The 26,980-nt window shown below is 40.4% G+C and overlaps 1 protein-coding gene across 6 annotated transcripts in view; it reads left to right on the forward strand.

Moving 5' to 3' along the window:
- The first annotated feature begins 274 nt into the window (after nt 1–274).
- B3GALNT2 (beta-1,3-N-acetylgalactosaminyltransferase 2) overlaps nt 275–26,980 on the forward strand; it is a 77,890-nt gene continuing 51,184 nt past the window's right edge. For 5 of the 6 annotated variants that reach the window (XR_010156656.1, XM_054660491.2, XM_016941305.4 and 2 more), the window contains exons 1-5: nt 275–616; nt 9,941–10,088; nt 15,515–15,615; nt 20,263–20,456; nt 24,765–24,860. Coding sequence is in view for 5 of the 6 variants with exons in the window: in XM_054660491.2 (XP_054516466.1) it covers nt 505–616; nt 9,941–10,088; nt 15,515–15,615; nt 20,263–20,456; nt 24,765–24,860 (651 nt within the window). In the remaining variant the exon portion in view is untranslated. Of the gene's footprint in view, nt 617–8,433; nt 8,557–9,940; nt 10,089–15,514; nt 15,616–20,262; nt 20,457–24,764; nt 24,861–26,980 lie in introns of all 6 variants that reach the window. The other variant, XM_063809710.1, reaches the window with a different exon arrangement.

Raw genomic sequence — 26,980 nt, forward strand, 5'->3', positions numbered from 1 at the left:
TCCGGCACTACCTCCCCTGGGCCGTGGGGTGGCAGCAAACGTCAAGGGGGATGCGCATGCTCTGTGTGGGGCCTCGCGCTTCGTCCCCGCGGCCGCCGAGTGACGGAAGTGCGTGCTTAGGCTCATGGGAAATGTGGTTTCTAAACCGCGGGCGCCCCCTGCCTGGGCCCAGAGCGGGACTTCAGCTCCCGGCCGGCTGGCGGACGCGTGTGGAAACGCGGGAGGAGAGGGCGGGGCGAGTGGGAGAAAAGGTGGGCGGAGCCGGTGGGAAGGCGAGGCGGAGGGGGCGGGGCTTCGGCCGGCTAAGCCGCGGCCACCCGCGGTCTGAGGGACCGGAGGAGCGGGGCCGGGAGCTGCGAGGAGCCCCCCCAGACGTCGCCGAGCGCGAGGGTGGGCGTGCTCGGAGGGTCGCTCGTCAGCCGCCGCCCCTCAGTCTCCGCACTTGCAGGTCCCCTCCCTCTCCGCCGGGACGCGGTAGAGCCCGGCTCGCGGCGGGGGCGGCCAATGCGAAACTGGCTGGTGCTGCTGTGCCCGTGTGTGCTCGGGGCCGCGCTGCACCTCTGGCTGCGGCTGCGCTCCCCGCCGCCCGCCCGCGCCTCCGGGGCCGGCCCTGCAGGTGAGGTCCTGGGGCCGGGCGGGTTGGCGGCCGCCGTGGGGGTGGGAGGCCCGGCTTGGTGCCGCGGGGCTTCGCCGGGAATTGTTGGAGGCGGGGGAAGGGCCAAACGCGACGGTCCCCAGACGAAACAAACGGCTCTTTTCATCCTTGGAGCGTTAACATCGGGCAAACTTGAGGGAGCTTTTCTCTTTTCGTGTCCCCGCCGCTTCTCACTTCCCCGTTTCCCTTAACGGCCGCAGAGCCGGCGCCCGCAGCTGCAAGTCCTTCGCCCGTCCCCAGGCCTGGTTAGTGATGTCCGACGCCGCCGGTTCGCCCGGGAGCGGAACCTCGTGTGCCCTTCAGCCGCCAGCGCTTTCTGCTTTGGGAGCTCTGGCTCTGAAGTTGTTTTCTTCCCCTCCAAGTTGTTGGTCTTTCTCGGTCAAGACTGGGGTTTTAGTGCCGTGGATAATGTGTGTGCGTGTTTTCAAAGGTGGCTCGGTTTTGCTTTTAAGGAATAACTTTGCTGTAACAATATACTGTAGTTCGTATTCTTGGATTATGATGTAAGTCGGTTAAACAAATCTAGACATGAAATAGGGCATGGCCGAGAGTGGAGTTGTTCCTGAGTTTGGATCGCATAACCTGCTAATGCAGTTTACATGGAAATATCAAATTCTTTAACGATCATGTCCATTTGCTCTAAAACTTAATCTCTCGTAGGAATGAAACCTTTGTTCTTGTTTCGCGTCACAGCCTAATAGAATGCTTTACTCACGGTGCCCAGCCGATTGTTTTGTTAGTGGGTTCCACCACCCTGAACACTACTTTAGCTTTCCCTGTATCTCTTGTCTTCTTCTTTAATGGCTTGCCCTAGAACATGAAAGAAACCTAGAAAGCTCTTTTAAATATTATGTAATACTTAATTTTGTAACTATACTGGGACTTTTTTTCCTTACCATCTCTCCCCAAAACAGCTGTTTTCTAATCCAAAAGTTCTTAAAATTAGAATTGAGTGTTTGCAGTTCAGCACTCTATGCCTTATAAGTAGAAAGTATTCGGCAATCCTCAAAACAGTCTCAGTTATATGAAATTATGTTGAGGTTATTTTGGTAACAGTCTCTTTTCCTATTAGATCACTAGCTCTTTGAAAAGGATTTGTGTGACCTGAATAGAATTAAACACTATTTAAGTGATTTAATGAAAGTACAGTGTTGCTATGCACTTAACCAGTTAATGGGGTCAGGGTTTTGCTCAGTGTTTTTTAGGTTTTTGTGAAGTGAACTAAGAAGAGAATGCCATATATAAAAAATGCTTTGTAACAGCTGCTTGTGTGTTACAGGTTTCTCTCTTTTGTTATGAGTGAGCCCTGCTGGAATCTCCTTGTAGAGCCTCATTAAGTCTGTTTATGGCCTTAATGGTTGTTTAGGGTTCAGTAAAACAAACAAAAACTGAAATGTTAGTAGACTTCAAACTGAAATCTTAGTAGACTTGCTAGGCAGTTTCCTAGTTTGAGACAAGTTTTTCCTACTCCCTTACTGCACTTGAAGGATGATGCCTTTATCAGCCATCCAGTAGTTAGACCAGGCTAGATTAAGGAAATGAAGAAGTAGACCATAGAGAGGAACAGGGTAATAACGTAAGAAGATCAATACTAGTTATGTTAATTAACTTTGGCTTTGAATGAGTACTGTGTATCTGGTCAGATAATAAATGGGATTTTTTCCCTAAGTTCCGGGATACGTGTGCAGGACGTGCAAGTTTGTTACATAGGTAAACGTGTGCCATGGTGGTTTGCTGCACCTGTCAACCATCGATAGTTTAATAATCTAAGTTAAACATGACTGGCCCGGCGCGGTGCCTCACGCCTGTAATCCCAACACTTTGGGAGGCCCTGGTGGGTGGATCACCTGAGCTCAGGAGTTCAAGACCAGCCTGGCCAACATGGCGAAACCCCGTCTCTACTAAAAATACAAAAATTAGCCGGGCATAGTGGTGCATGCCTGTAATCCCAGCTACTAAGGAGGCTGAGGCAGGAGAATCACTTGAACCTGGGAGGCGGAGGTTGCAGTGAGACGAGATTGCGCCACTGCACTCCAGCCTGGGTGACAAGAGCGAAAGTCCATCTCAAAAAAATTAATTAATTAATTAAACAAGACTGACTCCTACCTTTCCTTTTTTCCTTTTGGTACTTTCAAAGCTAAAAGCAGTGGAAGCATCTTAAATGCTAAAATTTCCCATAATTCCTTTACCATTGTGCTGTCACCATGTTGAAACTAAAATAGTTGGGTGTTTTTACATTTTAACCCTTACACTTTAAGCCTAACAGGAGAAAAAAAACCCCAAGATTTTGCTAAGTATTCTTTTCTTGAATTAACATTTTTAAATGTATTTTTTTTTCTCTTCTGCTGCTTTGTCTGTCTTCAGTCTCATTAAGTAATGGCAGTTTCTTTGTTTTTTTTTGTTTTGTTTGAAAGAGCGATTTACCTTCCCTGAATATTAAAAAAGGCTCTTTGGCTCGCAGTTGATTCAGCAAATATTTGAGAGCCTACTCTGTGCCAGCTCCTATCGTAGGTGTGGAATTACAGCAGTAATCAAGCTAAACTTCCTGCCCTCATGTAGTTTACAATTTAGAAGGGAAGACAGAGCATCAGGAAATAATTATAAATATCACAGCGGTAGTGATAAGTATAGTGAAAAAAGATAAAGCAGTGTTAAGAGATTAAAGAGATGGTTTTAAATAGGTCAGGGAAGTCCATTCCATTCTGAAGAGGTAACAGTTGAGCAGGGACCAGAATGAAGTGAGTGAGTCACCTTAGTACCAGAATCAGCAACTTTTTTAATGTGATAGCTTCCCTTAAACCAGTCAGGGAAAGCAACTGGTAAAGAGGAAGTGAAATCCAGTACACCTGAGGGTGACAGAGGAAAATGCAGGTGGAGATAACCATCGGACTAAGGAATCTAAACATAGGATATCTTGATTACAAAATGCTCGTTTTGGGTAATGCCTTAAGTAGGAATTATTTAACGGTTAATTTAGAAAAATGATGTGACAAAAGAAGGCTTCGCTTTCTAGGGTATCTGGAAAGAAAGAAACCAAAACAAAGGAGCATATTCACTCAAGTACTTGAGTGTTAGATTCCGTGCTGGATGCCTAGTCCCTACTCCCAAGGTGCTCACAGTATCTAATGGAAACAGACGTAGGGCAAGTAGAAGGTCAGAAAACAAATTGAGCTTGCTTTGTAATTTTGCCTGGGGTGAGTTCTTCCAAAATTATCCCTATATGCTAATTGTGGCTCTGTGCTTCAGTTTCCTTATTTATAAAATGATGATCTCATAGACTTATTGTGAAGATTCAATTAGTGAAACACCCGCAACAGTGCCTGTTTCATAGTAAACACTCCATGAGTTTGAGAGAGGAGTGGTAGTCTGGTGGCCACTGATGCCTGTGCTAGTGTGGTGTTTTGGGAGGTGTCTTTGGTAGTGTGTATGATGATTGTCTTTATCATTAGATCTGTGATAGGCTCACATGTTTTCTTCATTTTCAAGATTTGTATCTATTTGTGACTCTTCCAAGAGCATGCATATGAGAGTGGAATTTTGGTCTGATTTTTAAGACTCTTGGGCTTATTTTGAGCAATCAATTTTGATGTCAATCTTCTTTAGACTTTTTTTGATTATTATTTTGAGACACAGTTTCACTCTGTCGCCCAGGCTGGAGTGCAGTGGCACCATCTTGACTAACTGCAACCTCTGCCTCCGGGTTGAAGCCATTCTCCTGCCTCAGCCTCTGTTACACGTGTGTGCCACCACACCCAGCTAATTTTTGTATTATTAGTAGAGACTGCGTTTTGCCATGTTGGCCAGGCTGGTCTCGAACTCCTGACCTCAAGCGATTCATTCACCTCGGCCTCCCAAAGTGCTAGGATTACAGGCATGAGCCACTGCGCCAGGCCCTCCCTTAGACTTTAATATACCTTTGGATGTCCACTCACAGTGCAGAGTTGAGCAGGTTGCCAGACTCTCAAGAAATAGTTCTACTGTAGGGTCACAGAAGAAAACAATACCCCAAAATAAGGCCTCAGAAGCAGCTGTCTCTGACCTGCTGCTGCTGTCCTCTCTCTGGCCCTGCATTCTCACCTGAGGCTAGCTGTAGAAACTAAAACCCCTCTTCCCCAAAGCCAGCCATAAAACCTAAACATATTACTCTAACTAGCCCCCACCACCACCTTTCTATATAAAAATTACCTAACTTCTTTTATTACAGGTCATAAGAACCTCATACCAGAGAGGGTCCTATCCCATACCCAGTAGGAAAGAATGTATACTCAGAGAGGACAAGAAGAATCTAGACAGGCCTTGCTGGGTTTTCCAACTCCATTTGTTAACATTAGATCCTACCCTTTCTGTCCAATCTTAATTCCACATAGCTATCTATACTTTGTTAAACCTAAGCACAGAAATGGGCACTTTCTCCTGTATCTTTACTGATCAAATAAATTTATATGCCTTTTCTCCTGTCCATCTCTTGTCAGTGATTTTCACCGAACCTTCAGAGGGAAAACTTTCCCTTGGCCCTTACGTTACCCTCAGGGAGCTTGCTTGGGATTGTGATTTAGTCCTGACATTATGAAGATTTTGTTTACTGCTGTATCTGTGCCATCTAGAACAATGAGCATAGGAGATGCTCTGTCATTTGAGTGAATAAATCAAGAGAATAAAACTGGCGCAGTTTGATGTATTTTCACAAATTGAACACACCCAACTCATCACCACCCAGATTTAAAAAAAGAAAACTATCAGTGCTTCAGAAGTTCCCTTCATGCTCTGTTCTGTCACTATGAGGGATAGTAACCAGTGGCAGAAATTTGGCTACTTTTGTACTTTATATAAACAGAACCGTCTAGTATCTACATAGTTCCTATTGCCTGTTTATCTTAATATGATGTATTAATAGAATAATGTTTAATGATATGATTAACATGTAATTTTAATGGCTGCATAGTATTCTGTCATATAGCTACACCATAATTTATTTAATGAGTCCTTTATGTGTTTATGTAGCTTGCAGTTTTTCGCTATTAATAGGTGACACTATGATTAATAAAGATCTTCTGAGTGTATCACTGATTATTTCTTTAGAATGAGTTCTTAGAATTGCTGGACAAAGTTATACCATTCTAAATTATTTGACACATTGCCAAATTGCCCTGCAGAAGACTGTACCAAATTACATTCCTTCCAGCAATGAAAAAGAGTAGCCTTTTTTTTTTTTTTTTTTTTTTTTTGAGAAGGAGTCTAGCTCTGTCACCCAGACTGGAGTGCAGTGGCGGGATCTTGGCTGACTGCAACCTCTGCCTCCCAGGTTTAAGCAAGTCTCCTGACTCAGCCTCCTGAGTAGCTGGGATTACAGGCATGCACCACCACGCCCAGCTAATTTTTGTTGTATTTTTAATAGAGACGAGGTTTCACCATATTGGCCAGGCTGGTCTCGAACTTCTGACCTTGTGATCTGCCCTCCTCGGCCTCCCAAAATTGAAGCTGGGATTACAGGCATGAGCCACCATGCCCGGCGGAGAGTAGCCACTTTGTTGAAATCACTAACAACATTTCCTTGAAGTACCATCATTTAGTTACAATCATTTAAGAAGACATTTGTCAGTTTGAATGTAGGAGAAAACTGGTGTCTCATTGCTCTAATTCAAACTTGATTCTTATTGAAGTTGAACATGTTTTCGTAGGCTTGCTATTTGCCTTTTTTCTTCTCTGAATTATCTTTATGTCCTTCTGTATCATGTTTACTTCTTACCACTTTCTTTTTTTCCCTCCGTTTCTAGACACTGGAGTCAACTAGGTACCCTGTTCTTGTAACATAAAAGGTGATAAGAGTTTAGAGCCAGATTGGTAAAGGGAGCTAGAAATTTGAGCAACATTCTTACATAGGTATTTTATTATGCATCTACTTTGGGTTTTGTACTGTGTAACACAGTACTCAGGAGTCTATTGGACTAATTTACATTAATGGTATGTGGTTAAAAAACCTATTTTTCTGACATTTGACTTCAATATATCTTGAAGTAGTTCTCTAAAAGACCACGATATGCCGTGTTACTTTCCCTCTGCAAGAAAAAGAGAAATGCATGTAAAGTAAAGCAGTTGAACAGAAGCAGCTTAGACATGGATTAGAAGCAGGGGGGATTGAGAGTGGCAGAGAGGTGGAATAAGATCAAAAAGAGGTTTCCATCCATAATCCATGGGATTTTCACATGTCACATGGTTATCTTTGTATTTCTTTATTATTTTTAGAAAAATCTTGTTTGACAATTATATGGAGAAGTCAGGTAAAAACCAGTTAGGATGCCCTCGTACTGGTCCAGGTGAAAAAACAGACCGAACTGAGCAGCAGCTAGAATTAATGACAAGAAAGGGATAGATTTGAGAAATTTTCATGAAGATTTTGAGACATCAAGAAAAGATTAAATTATGTTCTATGTAATCTATTTCTAAAAGATTTGCTTTGATTAGCCATCACAAATAAGGTAGTAAATTATTGGAATTAGAAGTGATGTTTCAAATATTTTGAAAGTTTGCTTTTGCGCAGCATCCTTATTTTCTGATGGTGTCAGATAAATGAGGCATTTAGATTAAATGTGATTTTTGCCCTACAGCTTTTAATCTTTTGAGATGAGACTTTGAAACAAATGAAATAGAATATCCAAAATTTTTTTTGTATCAGTTTTCTCAATTAAGTTTTCTCAATCAGTTTTCTCAATTAAGAAGTTGAAGCACAGGGATTTAAATAATTTCTTACTAACGTAATGCAAAATCTTGGCTGTGGAATCAGTGTCAGAACTGGCTGGTCACTACCTTTGCCTCCTTCCTGACACTAGAATGTACATATTTCTCTGTGAAAAAGGTGAGGAGGCATATTGTCAGTTTTACATAGTCATTTAAATTAGTCTCTGAATTCAGACACTCATTTAGAGTGAGTTCCAGCACTAGGTACAACTTCCATCATATAGTTATGTATCTGAGAAAAAATGTTCTGAGCTATGAGTTAAAAAAAATTGATGTGTTACCCAGCGTATTCAATGATCCGCTTATTGCTAATTCAGTTGAACTGGTATTGTGGATTAAAAGATCAGAATTTAGACTCAGATAAGCTATATTAAGCTGTATAGCTTTAGAATAGAACAGTGATAAAGAATGGTGTTAGATTGCCTGGGATTAAATCTTAGCCCAGCCATTTCCAAGCTGTTTGACTTAAGTTACTGAATTCTTTGGGTGTTTCATTTGTTCAACAAGTACTGGGCCAGGCACGGTGGATCACGCCTGTAATCCCAGCACTTTGGGAGGCCGAGGCGGTGGATCACAAGGTCAAGAGTTCAACACCAGCCTGGCCAAGATGGTGAAACTCCATCTCTACTAAAACTACAAAAATTAGCCAGGCACAGTGACAGGCGCCTATAATCCCAGCTACTTGGGAGGCTGAGGCAGGAGAATCACTTGAACCCGGGCGGCAGAGGTTGCAGTGAGCCGAGATCGCCGCCACTGCACTCCAGACTGGGCCACAGAGTGGGACTCCGTCAAAAAAAAAAAAAAAAGAAACAAGTACCTACCTCATAGGGTTGTGAACATTAAATGATACTCTATATGTAGTGCTTTTCACAGATTAACTGTTCAATAAATATGGCCTATTAATAAGCTTAATCCATGAAAATTTGAATTTATTTAAAAATAAATTGTCTTTATAAAAGAATTCATTTTAGTACATGACTCATTGTAGAGTGAAATAATAAATACCTCTTCCATTTGGAATGGAACTTTTTTTTTTTTTTCAGGTGGAGTCTCACTCTTGTTGCCCAGGCTGGAGTGCAATGGCGCGGTCTCGGCTCACCGCAACCTCCACCTCCCGGGTTCAAGAGATTCTCCTGCCTCAGCCTCCCAAGTAGCTGGGATAACAGGCAAGCACCACCACACCCGGCTAATTTTGTATTTTTAGTAGAGACAGGGTTTCTCCATGTTGGTCAGGCTGGTCTTGAACTCCCGACCTCAGGTGATCCGCCCACCTCGGCCTTCCAAAGTGCTGGGATTACAGGCATGAGCCACCGTGCCTGGCCCAGAATGAAACATTTTAAGAAATATATCTATTGTGGAAAATAAGGTATCTACACAAAAATTTCTGTATTATATCCTTAAAACTATCCTAGTAGAAAGATCTGTTTTTATTATTTTAATTGGGCCTTTGAAGAAAATATCAACCTGGTTTTGTTGTCTTTTAGACTGAATACCTAGATCCCATGGCATATAAAAACATTGCATTTAATATAGTAAAGAGTCTGGGCTTCAATAATTTATTTTTGGAAACGTTTTGGATCAGTTCCCACCACTGGAGAAAGAGATGAAATGGATACCTCATCAGAGCTATATATAAGCTTGTAGCTCTCAAGCCTTAAAACTGGTGATGAAAAACAAGGACAAAGTATGTCTTTCTCTTCTGTCTTCTAAGGACAAGTTTTAGATGGAAATGTAACCCTGCCCATTAGACCTTCTGACAGTAAAAAATGAGCCGTTCAGAATGATTTACTTTATTTATTTATTTATTTATTTATTTATTTATTTATTTATTTATTTTACTAAAAGTGTTGCTTTCCCGTCATTCTTCAGAATATTTTGTAGGTAGTGAAAGGTTTACTGGCTATAGAATTCATTGATATAAATAAGGGTTGCATTACTTTCCGGTATGGAAGTCCTTCAGCGTCATCCGCCAAACTTAATAACTAACATTAATGTAGGACCTCACTTTTCAAAGCACATTTTTTTTAGTTGCCGTTGAATGCCTCATATATGCCTAATACCAAACCAAGAGCTTTATACATGTTATCTCATTTCATTTTTACAACAGCTTTATGAGAAGTATTATTATACCCATTTTGTAGTTGAGGAAACTGAGGCTCAAGAAGCTAAATAACTTATAGCTAATATATGATAGAGCCTGGATTCTAACTGTGGCCTAATTGACTCTTAATGCCTACTATTTTTTTATGCTACGTTGCCTTTTGAAACAGATTCTTACCACAAACATCTTGTTTGTTGTGAAGAATTAGTATACTTATGTGAGCATGAATACATACATATATACGTGAAAGACAAAAATACTCTAAACCAAAATGTTATTAGTGGTTGTCTCTGGATAGTGGGTTCATATGTGATTTAAAAATTCTTTTCTTTGTGTTTATCTGAATTTCCTACAAACATAAGCTTATTTTGTAATAAACTTATGATACATATCGAACTTCATAGTAATTGATACATGACTTATTTCTCATGTATTGTTCTTATTTCTAGATCAGTTGGCCTTATTTCCTCAGTGGAAATCTACTCACTATGATGTGGTAGTTGGCGTGTTGTCAGCTCGCAATAACCATGAACTTCGAAACGTGATAAGAAGCAGCTGGATGAGACATTTGCTACAGCATCCCACATTAAGTCAACGGTAGGTTTTCTGAGTTGTTGCCTTGCCTGGTTTATTGCAATAAGAGTTCTGAAAAACCTAGCCAGGCGTGGTGGTGTGTGCCCGTCGTCCCAGCCACCGGGGAGGCTGAGGTGGAAGGATTGCTTGAGCTTGGAAAATTGAGGCTGCAGTGAGCCATGATTGCACCACTGCATTCCAGCCTGCGTGATGGGAATGAGTCCCTGCCTAATTTAAAAAAAAAAAAAAGTTCTGAAAAACCTTACTTTGAATAGAAATGTTCATTCAGATATGTGGGCTCTTCCTGGGAGAAATGGCTGTTTCATTTGCTTTTCTTCCATATAGTTTGGGCCAAAAAGTAAATTTAACCAACATTTTAAGCCAAATGATAATTGGAAGAGAGTATATTCACTGGTTAACATGTGTAGTATTTAGATACCCAGTGTGGTTTGTTTGTTTTTTGCTTTGATTTAGAATAGCAATTCTTAAAAGGTTCTATTCTAGAGCAGTTCTCTCCTTAGACACATGTGCATGTCTAAATATACTTTTCACTAACTTCACAGAGATAAATTTAATTTTTTTCAGTTTTGTAGTATTTTTTAGTTGCGTAATCTGCAGTATGTGTAATATGCCATGCTCTTTTTCCTGACTACCCTTCCGGAACTGAGCTTTGGTAATCCATTTCATGCTGACATTAGATAGCTCTCAGTTATTAGTTAGGGGCCCAAAGCCTTAGTCTGTTCTCAATGAGATCAACCTCTGAAGATTGTGTAGTGAGGGACTAGGGGAAGAAACGCATAGAAGTTGACTTCTATGTATGTGAAGACTCAGGTGATAAGCAGAGAAGGCCCTTTCAGGATTGAATTGCACTGGCACATTTGTGACTGAGTAGCTATACAAGCAAATTGCAGTTGTGAATTTTTTTTTTTTTTTTTTTGAGATGGAGTTTTGCTGTCGCTCAAGCTAAAGTGCAGTGGCACGATCTTGGCTCACTGCAACCTCCAATTTCTGGGTTCAAGCGATTCTCCTGCCTCAGCCTCCCAAGTAGCTGGGATTACAAGCACTTGCCACCATGCCCGGCTAATTTTTGTATTTTTAGTAGGGACAGGGTTTCACCATGTTGGCCAGGCTGGTCTTGAACTCCTGACCTCAGGTGATCTGCTTGCCTCGGCCTCCCAAAGTGCTGGGATTACAAGCGTGAGCCACCAAGCCCGGCCTAGTTGTGAATTTTCTTGTCACTAGTAGTGCTTACTCATAGTAGCTTTCATTCCTTTTCAAGACAGGTTTCTTTAGTTCATGGTTGCAATGATAATAGAGCCTGTTACACAGCAAATGAAAGACCTCAGAATCATCACTACTATCAGAACCACCTCCAAAAGCTGTACTTCCTGTAGTATTTCCCTGTTAGAAAATAATGACTCCTCCACCAGTTGCTCAGACCAAAACCCTTGGTGTTACCCTGATTTTTCCTTTCACCTGCCACATCCAATCCATCAGCATACCTTCCAGATGCTGCTTAGACCATACCCAGAATCTGACTTCTCACCACCTTTACCACTGCCATCTGATCTAGGCTGCCATTATGTCTCACCTGGATTATTGCAGAAGTCCCCTTCTCTGAACTTACTGCTTCTACCTTTGACCCCCTACATTTTATTTTCCATACAGCAGCCAGAGTGATCCTTTTAAAATTAGTCAAATTATGTCAATTCTCTATTCATACCCCTCCATTGACCTCCTTTCTTGCTCAGAGTGAAACTCCAAGTCTTTGTTGTGGTCTTTGACCTTATCTACATCTACTTCCCCTACACTGGCTGCCTTACTGTACTTTCATACACCAAAAGTGCCCCTACCTCAGGGCCTTTGCATTTCCTACGTCCTCTCTCACTAATGTCCTCAGGACTCACTTCCTTCAGGTCTCTGATTAGATGTCACTCTAGCAGACAGCCCCATAGTAAATAGCAGCCCACCCCTGTCTTGTTTGTGTCTTCCCTTAGTTGGCTTTAATTTTTTTTTGGTAACACTTATCACCAGCTGGCATCTGTATTGTATTTAGTTGTAAAATTGTTTGTCTTTCTCCACTTGAATGTAGGTTTCATGAGCATTGGGGCTTCAGGTTTTTTCATTGGTGTATTCCCAATACCTAAAACCTAGCTTGGTGCAGACTAAGGCACTCAACAACTATTGAATGAATGACTCAGAACCAAATGTAATGAGTAAAGTTTATATTCAGACATTTCACCACTAATTTATTTGCCATCATAACAGTCTTGCTTTAAATTTAACGTGCTTGATTTGTGTTATGAGAATGATCAGCTATCTATATAAAAATAGATATTAGGCAGAAACACCTTCCTGGGACACAGTAATTTTGTGGATCTAGTAAGAGTACCTAGTAAGATGGCTAAAAAACCAAATTTGGTACATACTTGCAATAATTTAGTTAGCACATTTATTCATTTCTGTTTATACTTTTATTCCAAATGCTAGTTATCTATGAAAGGTATTCTGCCTTAATTGGTAATTAGTAACAGAAACTGCATTTCTGTGGTTATGGCATATTTTCCATTCTTGCATTTCACCAAAGGACCCAAACTCAAGACTAAGTACTTCTGTAAGCAAATAATGTAGTATGTGTGGTAGAATACAGAGATAAATAGAGTGTTAGGAGGGGCTTGACATTTAGTAGAAGGAAATAGGTGTAATCGTATAATAAAATGTTGTATGTGCTGTGATATAAATAGATATAAAATAGCCCGGGGTGTTTGAGAAACTCCTAACACTTCTATATAACTTGAGCACAGGGCTTGTGGTGGTGGGGGAAGGGTTGTGGCACAGTGTGAGAGAAACAACCAGGAGAGGTAGGAGAGTAGAGAGGTGTATATAAAGAAAAGAGGGGGGAAGCATATGACTGTGAGAGGCAGACAGTGAGCAGATCACATATAACAGGCATGTGGATGGTTGAGTGGAAGGACGAGACCTGTTATGGCAAGGACTGCTGAGGGGCTGATCTACAGAGATCAGAGGGGTGACCTTGTGAGAGAATAAGGTCATTGAATGTAGAAAATGGAGGAGGAGGCTAGGAAGATTGCTAGTGTTCTGACTTGGAGAATAGTGGAATCATCAATCAAAACAAAAATACTAAAAGAGAAGAGCAGGTTTCATGGGAAAGAAGCTCAGTTGTGTATATGTTGACCTTGAGGTTCCTACAGGCAGTGGTGTACTGATAAAGGTTTACTAACTGGCTCTCTGGGAAAAATGATGCTTATATGTATATACATGTTTATTATAAATTTTATTGACATAAAGTATATACAGCCTGTAATTGACAGATAATAACCTATACAATACTGTTTATCGTAAATTCCATGAAACCAGTTGATTCTTATAGAACGCTTTTGTTGTTTGTCAGACTCTCCTATCTATGACCAACTTATGGTTGCAGTTAACAAAAGAGTGTAGTTGTGACAAAAGTCTTTCTTTTAAGTTAAACAGTGAGGTGAGGACTAAAGTGACAACTAAGATATGTCAGCTTTACACTTAATAAAGTCAGTGACTTCTATGCTGTATCAGGTAATAGTTTTGGAACACTGGAATCGTATCTTCCTTGACTTTTTTTTTTTTTTTTTGAACTATTCACTCTGTAGTGGCTGTAGATAGACACATCACATTAAGCTTAATTTGCATTATCAACATTTTCTCTATACTTTCTTAAGTCTAGACAGTCAACAAAACAATAAACCAAACCCTTATTTGTATTATTTGCCAGTTTCTAGGGTGTGAATATTTCCACTATGGCCAATTCAAGTGACTAATGTGACATCACTGAACACAGAGTGGGGGAAAGATAAGCAGTAGCATGCCATATATACTATTTCCACCATGTAGATGTAATAAATATAAATGATCTCAAGAACATAATAGTAAAATGTAGTAAAACATTAAGTGATTAATTTGAGTATTTCCTTTGATTTTAATATATAAGATTATATAATTTAATTTTAAATAAAGGCTATGTTTAATAACCGTCTCACAAAATTTCTGAAAAGTTGACAGTTGGCTCCCAGAAGCCAGTAGTAGCAGGCTTTAGCACACAGCTGTCTGTGGGTTATCTGGGTGAAGATGTCCAGTGAATTTACAGGTCCTTTACATGGGTCTAAACTAGAGTTACTAATTCAGGTCCGGACACAGTGGCTCACACCTGTAATCCCAGCACTTTGGGAGGCCAAGGCAGGCAGATCACTTAACGCCAAGAGTTCGAGACCAGCCTGGCCAACATGGTGAAATCCCGTCTCTACTAAAAATACAAAAATTAGCCAGGCGTGGTGGCACACGCCTGTAATCCCAGCCACTTAGGAGGCTGAGGCAGGAGAATCACTTGAACCTGAAAGGTGGAGACTGCAAAGAGCCAAGATTACACCGTTGCACTCCAGCCTGGGTGACAGAGCGAGACTCTGTCTCAAACAAACAAACAAACAAAAAACAACTAGAGTTACTAATTCAGGAATCATTCCCATGCTATTTGAAGCCATGAGAATAAATAATATTGTTTAGGGAGAGGAAGTAAAAAAAATGAGTAGATTGAGAAAAGACCCAAAGGCAGAGCCCTAGACTAATACCACTCTCAGTGGACAAGCTGGGGAACAAGAGGCAGTGAAGATGACTGAGCAGGCCGCAGAAGGAAGGGAAGAGAGCATTTTAGGGAGCTGGGCAGTATTAAGCCGTAGAGAAGCCAGGAAGGTAAGAGTTCAAGAGTGTCTGTTGATTTAGCAGCAGCTCATTGGTTACATTAGTGGAATCTCAGTGGAGGTGGTGATATTAAAGCTAAAACTCTTGTTTGATAAAATGAGTGGGAAGTAAGAAACAGGCTGCAGTTTTAATTTCTTTGTAGGACCTCAGTGTAAAGTGTGGTGGCAAGGAAGGATGGAAGGTGAAGAGAATAATTAGAGTCAGGACTTTATCGTGTTTGTAATGTGGAGGGAAGGAGTCACTAGTTACGGGGGTAACCAGTGAAGCCAGGTCTAGGAGAGAAGGGGATTTCCTCTTGGATGGAAAGACCTCAGCTTGAGCAAAAGGAACACTTTCTGAAGTAGAAGAAGGCAGCAAAGGAAAATTGTAGATATAGATATGTTTTTAGGTATGGGCATGAGAACTGACTTTACTATAGTTTGCTTTTAAATGATATGAACATTTGCTTGTAGCGAGGCCAGACATATTCATACTTGCTTTAATATAGCATTGCAATAAGGGACTCATGCATAAGTAACTTGGTAGTTAGCAACTTTCAGTTTACTTGTTCCCCCATTTTGTCTGACTAGAAGAATAAAGGTAGAGAATTAATCCTCATAAACACTTGTGTCTCAAAGTAAAAGCTCTGAAATGGGCATGAGGAAACGTGCATGTGCGAGGTGAAGATCAGTAACTGATGTTAATGCCAACACATCTCTCAGTGTGCTTGTGAAGTTCATAATAGGTGCTCATGGCTGTGAAGTGCCTGTGGAAGACAGGGAGGATCCTTATTCCTGTAAACTACTCAACATCACAAATCCAGGTAAGTCATCTTTTCCCTTGACTGCCATACACAAGCTTGATGTTGAGTAAAAGTTGCTAAGCTTAATAGTATGGAGTCTGTTTTTATTTTTTATTATTTTATTTTATTATGTGTTTTAGAGACAGGGTCTTGCTCTGTCGCCTAGGCTGGCATGCAGTGGCATAGTCATGGCTCACTATAACCTCAAACTCCTGGGCTCAAGCGATCCTCCTACCTCACCACCCTGCTAGGACTACAGGCACGTGCCACGAAAACTGGCTAATTTTTTAATTTTTTGTAGAGTTGAGGTCTCGCTGTCTTGTCTGGGCTGATCTTGAATTCCACCCTCAAGGGATCCACCAGCCTCAGCATCCCAAAGCACTGGGATTGCAGGCATGAGCCACCATGCCCTGGAGTCTGTTTTTAATAGACTAAAATGTCTTTCATCCAAATTTATGTCTCATCTTTTTTTTTTTTTTTTTTTTGGAGACGGAGTCTTGCTCTGTTGTCCAGGCTGGAGTGCAGTGGTGCTATCTCAGCTCACTGCAACCTCCGCCTCCTAGGTTCAAGAAATTCTCCTGCCTCAGCCTCTCTTGAGTAGATGGGATTACAGGCGCCCACCACTGCACCTGGCTAATTCGTGTATTTTTAGTAGAGATGGGGTTTCACCGTGTTGGTCAGGCTGGCCTCGAACTCCTGACCTTGTGATCCACCTGCCTCAGCCTCCCAAAGTGCTGAGATTACAGGCATGAGCCACCATACCCAGCCTGTTTCATCATTTTTGACAGATTGACTTGGGGTATCTGTAGAGATTCTTTACAGAATTGGAACTTTAGGATCCAGGAGACTTTATTTTTCAGTGTGATTCATATGCGTTTGGAAGTTCCTTATGCTTAGATAAATCCTGAATTACCAAATTTTGAACTTTTGGAAAACTGCTGATTTTACCAGTTAATTTATAATAATCTTGAAGAAACAAATATTATGAATCAACTTTCTCTTAGAATTATTGTCTAATTTATTTCTGTAAAAGAAAAATTAGTAAAAAATGTAAGACACAAGTAACATTATTTATGCCTTAAAATTAAAAGTTTGTAAAAATTCTGGTGAGGATAAAGAAAGCTGCTCCAGCACTTTGGGACACCACGGTGGGAGGAGGAGCACAAAACCAGCCTGGGCAACATAGTGAGCTCCCATGTCTGAAAAAAAAAACATTAGCCAAGTATTGTGGCTCATGCCTGTAGTTCCAGCTGCTTGGGAGGCTGAGGTAGGAGGACTGCTTGGGTCCAGCAGTTCGAGGCTGCAGTAAGCTATGATCTGCTTCTGCTACTGCACTCCAGCCTGGGTGACAGAGCGAGACCCTGTCTCAAAAACAAAGACAACGAAAGAAAGCTGATCCTAACTAGGTTCTCTGTGTCACCAGGGAACCAATTTTAGGAAGTTGATAAGTTTTTAACTGTCTGTGTTTATTAGCAATTCCCATTATGTTCAGCTGTGTTTCTAAGGGAGGTTATACTTCCAAGTCTTAAATATGCTGATTAGGACTTCTGGTATTTTAAGGTTTGTTAAAACTGTATAATTAAGTAACACCTCACTTTTATAAGCAGTCTCCATGGCTCTCAATCCAAGCTTTGCCATTTTCTAGCTGTGTGACCTCCTCTGCCTCAGTTTTATCATCTGTAAACTTGGGATAAAAGAATCTCCCTCATGGGGATTGACATAAGGATGAAATAAGTTGATACATATGATGTATTTAGAATAATAGTGCTTAGAAGGTGGAAGGTACTGAACATTATTTTAAAGAGCCTGCTATTTTATAAAGCTGGGTTTCAAACAGCTTTTTAAATAAATTGGACAATATATTCAGGTCTGTATTACAAAATAGAGGTTTCTTACTTAGGATGTCTGTGAATTCAGTTAACATTGTAAGCAAATTTTATGTATGAATTGTGTGCTGGGGAGAAAGTCCTTTGGCTTTCACTGGAGTCTTGTCTTTTTTTTTTTTTTGGAGACAGAGTTTCGCTCTTGTCACCCAGACTGGAGTGCAATGGCACGATCTCGGCTCACTGCAACCTCCACCTCCCAGGTTCAAGCGATTCTCCTGCCTTAGTCTCCTGAGTAGCTAGAATTACAGGTGCCCGCCACCACGCCTGACTTATTTTTAGTAGAGTTGGGGTTTCACCACATTGGCCAGGCTAGTCTCAAACTCCTGACCTCACGTGATCCACCCCCCTCAGCCTCCCAAAGTGCTGGGATTATAGGCGTGAGCCACCACGCCTGGCCTCACTGGAGTCTTAAAGGGATCATAAACCCCATAGAATGTTATGTCACTGATGTGGTATCCACTGATGTGGTATCCTCCAACAAATTACAATTGAAAACCAAACCAAAACAAAAAGAAGCCCTTCACTTTTAAATTAACCATACTTTTATTATCTTAAGTGCTGTTATTTATTAAAAGTAAAGAAGTAGAACTTTATGTTAAAAGAACATTTTCATATATGTAATACCTAGGTTATGAATTTTTAAGTGTGTATATAACTAAGTTAATATTGAACCTAATCTTATCTTTTCGATGATCCAAAGGCAGTTATGGTTATTTCAGTACCTGAAGGTCATGGTAAGCATTAATCATCGTGATACTGTGGCTGTGGTAGAAGGTTTAATAGCACTGTAATGCAACGGGATTTCCTGTGTCCACGTAACTTGAAGCTCAAGGCACAATTCTTTTAGATAAGAAAATATCTAAAAATGCTATATTATAATTGACTTATTGCTTTTAATAAAGAGGTTTCTACTATGGATATCTATTATTTACTGAATATCTTAAAGAGAAAAAATTGTATTGTTGTCCATTATGTTGTAGTCTAGACTCTCCAGTTAGTGCTTGCCCAGCCCATGACAAAAAACTGTATTCTCCCTTTTTTCCCTCCTGTTCATGTCTATAATTAGGTAGGAGTCATCACTTCCCTTTAATCCCATTTTATTGAATATCTACTGAGTGTAAAGAGCTTCTAGGAAGTCTGACGTGGGCAACCAAATGACCTCCTAGAGTACAGGAAGAAAATGTAATTTCTTTTTTTTGAGACAGGGTCTTGCTCTGTTGCCCAGGCTGCACTGCAGTGGCACAATCTCAGGTCACTGCAGCCTCTTCCTCCCAGGCTCAAGCAATTCTCGTGCCTCAGCCTCCCAAGTAGCTGGGATTACAGGTGTGTGCCACCACGCCCAGCTAATTTTTGTATCGTAGAGACAGAGTTTCACCATGTTGCCCAGGCTTAGAATTTCTATTTATCTGAAAATAAGAAAATACAATCTTTATTAATACTGAATATATAGACTCACCACAATATATGCATATATTTTGTAAGTAAATAGGTGTGTGTACAAATATTTTTAACTGATGGTGTTGTGTAGTCAGCAAAATTTGAAAACCACAGCTCTAAAAGATACAAAGAACTTTGATATAATCTTTTAAAATAGGGTTTTATATTATTAAAGTAGCACTGATATTCCCTGCCTATGAACTGCTTTATTTAATGTATTCTGATTCATTTATGGTAATTAGAAAATTTATTTGAAGGCTGGGCACAGTGGCTCATGCCTGTAATCCCAGCACTTTGGGAGGCTGAGGCGGGAGGATTGCAGTTCAAGACCAGCCTGGGTAACATGATGAGACCCCCATCTCTACAAAAAATCAGCAAGGCCTGGTGGTGTGTGCCTGCGGTCCCAGCTACTCAGGAGGCTGAGGCAGGAGGATCCCTTGAGCAAAGGAGGTTGAGACTGCAATAAGCCATGTTCATGCCACTGCACTGCAGCCTGGGTGACTGGGTGGCTGTCTCAAAAAAAGAAATAAAGAAAAGAAAAGAAAAATTATTTGAACTGTTTTGGCACTGATTAGACAGCTGTGAGGGAGTGGAAAGGGGACTGACTTTGGAATCACTAAATGGGACTTGATTCCTGGATCTGCCACTTTCTGTGACCTTAGGTGAATTGCTTAATTTTGGGCCTCAGTTTCTTAATATGTAAACTGGAGATAATGCCACAACCACAAGAGTAGTAGTGAAGATGTAAATGTGATGGGAAATGGTACATAGAAGATGGTTCAAAACTGTGTTTGATATGCTTATCTTTTATCAGTGCTGTACAGCAAGAGTTTTTCAGTGTTATTTGAAGTGACTTCAGTTGCTTATTTATACCGTAATAATTGCCTGACGTATCACAAGTATTTTAAATTGCCTAACAAGAAGTAGGATTTTTGGAATTTGCACAGTAAGACCAAATTTACTGATTATTTATGACTACAGTCAGTACTGGTTTTCTTATTTCTATTTATCCAACCCTTCCAAATAGATGCCTTCCAGTTGACTTAAATTTAATATCTCCTGTGGCGTTTATAAATATATATGCACACATTTATGCAAAAAGCTATTAAAGCAGTTCTGATAATTAACTTACTTAGATGTGGCTGAAAACTTTATTCTTAAATTTCAAAAATGTTTATATAGAAGCAGCCATTTTTCTCAAGCATTTTTTAAAAATTCCTGCCATTTGTGAATTATATAGCAAATGATTACCTAGGTTTTGGCATTAAGCCCACTTCACTACTTCTTACTAGTAAAACAAAGGATTACATTTGTTCAATTATATAAACCTGTTCTCATTACTTAGTTTTGAATCAGGAAATTGAAGCGTTCAGTCTGTCCGAAGACACTTCATCGGGGCTGCCTGAGGATCGAGTTGTCAGCGTGAGTTTCCGAGTTCTCTACCCCATCGTTATTACCAGTCTTGGAGTGTTCTACGATGCCAATGATGTGGGTTTCCAGAGGAACATCACTGTCAAACTTTATCAGGCAGAACAAGAGGTATGCACTGCTCTGTACAGGTTTTTTCTCTTTTTTCTTTTTCAAAAACATCAACTTTTCCTTGTGACATACAGTAAGTAGATTGGAAGACTATAATTCTCTCTGGTTGAGAGACTTTCACCTTTCTTCCCCTATTGACTAAATACACTGTAGTGTGATATAAGACTGGTTTGGGGATAGATTATCTGTGAGTAAATGTGCTATATCTAGAAGAGAAGGAGTTGACTAGATTAGAAATCTCCAACCTAAAATTCCCTAAAACCTAGGGAATTTCAAAAGTTGGTAATGGATATAAAAAAAGTTTAGGATTCTTAGGATAAGTGAGTATTATTGCCTCTTACTTCCAGCTGTATAAGTCTGTAATACAAGGCTAATAACTGCTTCAAATCTTTTTTGTAATAAGGATATAGAGGGAATAAAAGTTATTCTTTTACAGAAAACAGAAAACCACTGAGGTTTCTCTATTCCCGATATGTAGGGAAATCTGATTTGTTCACAGAGTGCATGTGAAGGAGTAGCATGGAAATGTATTTGAAGGATCTGTTTTTTAGTTTTAAACATGAAGAAAACTTGAAGGAATTATTCGGTAAACCCTATAGCCACTAACTACATTCTACAACAATTATCGTTTTCCTGTATGTGGTTTATTACTCCTAAGTAGCTGGGATTACAGGTGCATGCCACCACACCTGGCTAATTTTTGTATTTTTAGTAAAGACGGGATTTTGCCATGTGGGCTAGGCTGGTGTCAAACTCCTGACCTCAAGTGATCTGCCCTTCTCGTCCTCCCAGAGTACTGCCTCAGCCTCCCAAGTAGCCTCCCAAAGTGCTGGGATTACAGGCGTGAGGCACCGCACCAGGCCTGGTGTGCTTTTTGTCTGTTTTGTTCAGGGCGTGCTACATGTTTCTTCAATCTGTAAATGTATGTCTTTTACCAAATTTGGGGGATTTTCAACTATTAATGTCTTCAGAACCTTTTCTGACTTCGCTCGCTCGCTCTATTCCTCCTGGGATTCCAATTACATGTATGTTAGATCTTTTGGTATTGTCCTGCAGCTCACAAGACTGTTCATTTTTTTCAGTGTTTTTTCTCTTTTCTAATGTAGATAACTTCTGTTCATCTGTATTCAAGTTTAGTGACTCTTCTGTCATCTCAAATCTGAAGTTAAGCCTATCCAATGAATTTTTTATTTTAGATTTATTTTAAATATTATACTTTTTAGTGCTTCAGTTTCCATTTAGTTCTTTTTTACTGTTTCTATTTCTCTAAAATTTCCTATGTGTTCATTGTTTGAGAATATTTTTCTCTACAGCTTTGACCATAGTTATAACAGCAGCTTTAAAATCTGTGTACGCTTATTCTGAGTCATCTCAGCGTCTGTCTTTATTGATTATTATCTTTCCTCTAAAATATGGGTAACATTTTTCTGTTTTATGTCTAGTATTTTGGGGGGGTTTTTGGTTTGGGTTTTGGTTTTTTTGTTGTTGTTTGACAGGGTCTCGCTCTTTTACCTGGGCTGGAGTGCAGTGGCACAGTTGTGGTTCACTGCAGCCTTAAACTCCTGGGCTCAAGCCCATCTCAGCCTCTTGAGTAGCTGGGACTACATGCCTGTGCCACCATACCCAGCTACTTATAAAATTTTTTGTAGAGCAGGGTCTCGCCATGTTGCCCAGGCTGGTGTCAAACTCTTAGCCTCAAGTGATCCTCCTGCCTTGACTTCCCAAAGTGCTGGGATTACAGGTTTGAGCCACCAAACCTGGCCCTTATCTTTGCATTGTATCCTAAATATTGTAAATAATTCATTGTAGGAACTCTGGATCCTATTATATTCCTCAGAGTATTGATTTTTTTTTTTTGTTTTAGCAGGCAGCTAAATTGGCTGGACACAGACTATAAACATTGTCTCACTTGCGGTGAGAAACAGCTAAAATCTCTATTCAGTTTCTCTGGCCTTGGATGGGCTACTTGGGTTCTGCCTTGTATGTGTATTTCATGAGTCAGCCACAGATTTGGGTAGAGTTTATACGAAGAATTTATGGTTCTCTCTCTCTGTGATCCTTTCCTTTCTGGGAGGTTCCCCCTAATGCCTTTTATTAATTGATGTGTTTGCCCCAACTCTGTCCTCTTAATTTTCAAGCAGAAAGACTACAGATTTTCATTCAAATTTCTAGTTGCCCTAGAGTTGTATCCTCAGACAAAGAGTCAGGAAGTGGGGTAGGGAGGAGATGCATATTTGGAGCCTTTTCCTTCTTCCAAGTACTGATTCTTCTCTAGTTTCTGCCTGTTTGTTTGAATTCCAGTGCCTTCAAATCATTGTTTTTTATGTTTCATCCAGAGTTCATAGTTATTATCTATAGGAGGATTGGTCTGATATTACTGGCAGCAGAACTCTGTTCAGTTTTTTAAAATGTGTTTGTATTATTAATGTTGATTATTAGCAATGAGTATAATGTTAGAGACTCACCAATAAATATACAAATAAATTTGAGATAAAATTTTTTTTGTAATTTGCCCTGTTCTTCCTCTAAATAATCTGTCTTGTTTGTTGATGTGTTTATAGACATAAATATAAGACAGAGGGAAGAGTAGGATTTCTACTGATGATGCCAGCTATAATGATTAGTGAGAAGAGCTTTGTATACTCAACTATAGGAGTCCATATATGATTGTAGTTAACAGTTTCATTGATACTGAAGATCAAATAGGTAATTGAAATAGTAGTACTCTGAGTATCACTGTTATCTAGAAATTAGAATTAATCTTGAATTTTTTTGATACACTTGTTTATCTTAGTATATATAGTTTTAAAAAAAAACTATCAGCCAGGCACAATGGCTCACGCCTGTAATCCCAGCATTTTGGGAGGGCAAGGCAGATGGATTGCTTCAGCCCAGGAGTTAGAGACCAGCCTAGGCAATACAGTGAGACCCCATCTCTACAAAAAATTAAAAAAATAGGCAGGCGTGGTAGCATTTGCTTACAGTCCCAGCTACTTGGTAGGTTGAGGTGGGAGGATCACTTGAGCCCAGGAGGTCGAGGCTGCATTACAGTGAGCCGTGATTGCACCACTCACTCCAGCCTAGGTGACAGAGTGAGACTCTCTCAAAAAACAAAACTATAGTGTGCAAGTTATCAATCAAGTAGTTTGGTTCAGACATACAATATTTTGATCATGTCGATATAACTTCTAGTTGCCATATTTTTAACCAGGGAGGAGTTAATCTTTGTCCTCAAGGAAGGACTAGTCTAAGATGGATGCTAATGGGTTCATGGGTAGTCACGATGCAAAAACTATTCTTATACTGCATTGCTAAGAACTGGTGTTCATGAAAGAAATAGACATAATCCATTGAAATGTGCTTAATTTTGAACCCCTGCATGGTTTTAAGAGCTTAACAGAAGTTTCCCCTATGGTTAAGTTGGTATATAAGAATAGGCATGAGAATGAGGAAATGTTGCCTGGAAGAAATGGGAGGACCCAAGAAAACGATAGACATAGTGAAAATCAGTCCGGTTTTTTTGTTTGTTTGTTTGTTTTTTTTTTTTTTTTGAGACAGAGTCTGGCTCTGCAGTCCAGGCTGGAGTGCAGTGGTGCAGTCTTGGCTCACTGCAGCCTCCACCTCCTGGGTTCAAGTGATTCTCCTGCTTCAGCCTCCTAAGTAGCTGGGACTTACAGGTGCCTGCCACCACACCCAGCTAATTTTTGTATTTTTAGTAGAAATTTGGAGTTTCACATGTTGGCCAGGCTGGTCTGGAACTCCTGACCTCGAGTGATCTGCCTGCCTCAGCCTCCCAAAGTGGTGGGATTACAAGCGTGAGCCACTGCACCTGGCCCCAGTCCTCTTTTATATTCCCTTTTTTGTTTTGTTTATATTTTCTTCTGAAGATTCTTTTTGAACGGAGTTTCCTGAGTGCTTTTGTTCCCGGTAAAAATCTGTGTCTTTCAGTTTAGTTCTAACCCTTTGGGGGACTGTTGACACTATAATGTGTTGGCTTCATTTAACAACACTGCTCACTTCCCTGAATATTTTTTCTTTCAAGGTGGGTTTTTTTTTTAAGGTTATGTGGATTATGTTTAGCATTTGAGAATTGCGTGACAACTTTCATTACCTTAAATATCGTTATTTAATAACCATGACTGCACTAGAAAACCCAGTGATGCCAAAACCACAGTAGAACCATGTTAGTGACCGTGGTTAGGGCCATTGTGGATTTAGCTGACCAAGAAGTAAGGTGTTTGAAAACTTTTTGCATATGCAATGTATAACGTGAAGTATTTTTTCTTGTCTTTTTCTCCCAATTTGTAGGAGGCCCTCTTCATTGCTCGCTTCAGTCCTCCAAGCTGTGGTGTGCAGGTGAACAAGCTGTGGTACAAGCCCGTGGAACAGTTCATCTTACCAGAGGTACAGGATGGCAGGAAAAGACTGTAGTACCAATGCAGTCATTCATAGGAGTGGGCGTGTGCTTTCAGGGGCAGGCACTTGATATTTTCTTGTACCAGGGCAGCACTCCAGAGTGATAGATGAAGGTACCAACTGTGGACGGGCTAAAACATAGCACTCTGTATTCAAACCTCCTGAGGACTTCATGAGGCCTCAGAGGTTCCAAAACCACTTTTTGAAAAACATTGCACGTTTCCGTAGTTTATTTAGTGGAGTAGAGAACTACACAACTGTTTTAATGACAAAGGATGGTGTTGGGTGTGGATTGATGGAAAGACCAGACAGAGATACCGTTTGGGTAAAAATTAAATAATTTGCTTATCTAAAGAATGAAAAGAAAAAAAAGTCAGTGCAGACAGGTTAATGATAGAGATGGGCCATGTTTCCAAGTTAAATAAAATTTCTCCAAAGGGTGAACAGTTGTGGATGATAGCCTGAAAATGTACCTGTCACCTTCTGGGTCCCTCTAGGTCCAGTCATAACTAGATATGCACTAAAGAATGCCTCGCCTGCCAGGTGCCCTCATTAGTCCTGGAGTTAAGCCACACAGTATGGTCGCAGAGTGTGACAGAATCAGGATCAGACATAACAAATTATTCATTCATCAGCTTCAGCCTTTCTAGGCTGTTTTAGTCTAGGCCGAGTACATTCCTGAACTCAGTGCTCTGGAACCACAATCGGGGTCAGTTTCCTAGACATCTCTGGGATTCACTTTAGATCACCTATAGAGTTCATCCCGCAGCATCTCAGCTGGGTTAAGGTGTGGAGGCTAGACAACTGACCGGCCCTGGTGACTAACCAAGAAACTTTTTCCTACCCAGTCTGTGGTGTGCCATTCACAATTTGTTCAGCAATAGGAACCACACATTTTTGTAACATACTATGGGTCTTTGGAATTGAGTACAAGTAGTTGAAACTATATGTTAATTCTGTCAGTGTCAAAGGGATCTCCTTTTCATTTGTATCTGAACTTCCATTTTAAAAACTTCTGAATACGCTACTCTCAGCATACTGCTTGTAGGATAGCCTGCTCCGCAAAAGCAGTCAAAAAATAAATTAAAAAAAACAAAACGACTTTTAAATAAAAGCCAAACTAAAACAGAGGGGTGGAAAAAAAGGAAAATGCAGATATGCTAAAGGAAAACAAGACTACTAGAATCTCATATTTGGAGATAATCACATTTAACATTTTTGCTTCTATGTGTTATAGTTGCTAGGATTATGCCGTTCATTCTACTTTATAATTTACTTACTTTAACATATCACGAACATCTTTTGATATGCTCTATTATTTGTAATGGCTATATAGAATTACATTGTACGGAAGTATTGTCATTTAACTCTGTATTTGGGTGTTGATAGAGTTTCAATTTTTCGATGTTATGGAAAAGACTGTAGTAAATATCACTGCACCTCTGTTTTATGTGTATAACTGGTTATTTTCTTAGGATGAATTGTTGGGTCGAAGGATATACACATTTTTAAGTCAGATGATTCCTTCCTGGAGGGGAGTTTAGCAATTTGTATCAGTGTGAACAATCATTAGCAATATATGAGAGTGCCTGTTTTCCTACATCCTTTTATTAATTTCACATATGAACTTTTTTCCTTTTTAAGTGCAGTATGTACCATCAAAGTTACCTTTTACTTCAGGAATGGTGGTTCAGGTCGGGCTCAGTGGCTCACACCTGTAATCCCAGCACTTTGGGAGGCCAAGGCAGGTGGATCACAAGGTGAGGAGTTCAAGACCAGCCTGGCCAAGATGGCAAAACCCCGTCTCTACTAAAAATACAAAAATTAGCTGGGTGCGGTGGTAGGCTCCTGTAATCCCAGTTACTCGGGAGGCTGAGGCAGGAGTATCGCTTGAACCCGGGGGACAGGTTGCAGTGAGCCAAGATCGCAACACTGCACTCCAGCCTGGGACACAGAGTGAGAGACGCCATCTCAAAAAAAAGAATAGTGGTTCAGATACATAGTGTTGGATCTCAGTTTTTGCAGGAAGCCATTCTTTGGTTTGTTCATTCACATGAGGTACTTAATCTCACTGTGTCTATTTCCTCCTCTAAGATGAAGGTGCTACA

Source organism: Pan troglodytes, chromosome 1 (assembly GCF_028858775.2).
Source record: "Pan troglodytes isolate AG18354 chromosome 1, NHGRI_mPanTro3-v2.0_pri, whole genome shotgun sequence".
Taxonomy (NCBI): domain Eukaryota; kingdom Metazoa; phylum Chordata; class Mammalia; order Primates; family Hominidae; genus Pan; species Pan troglodytes.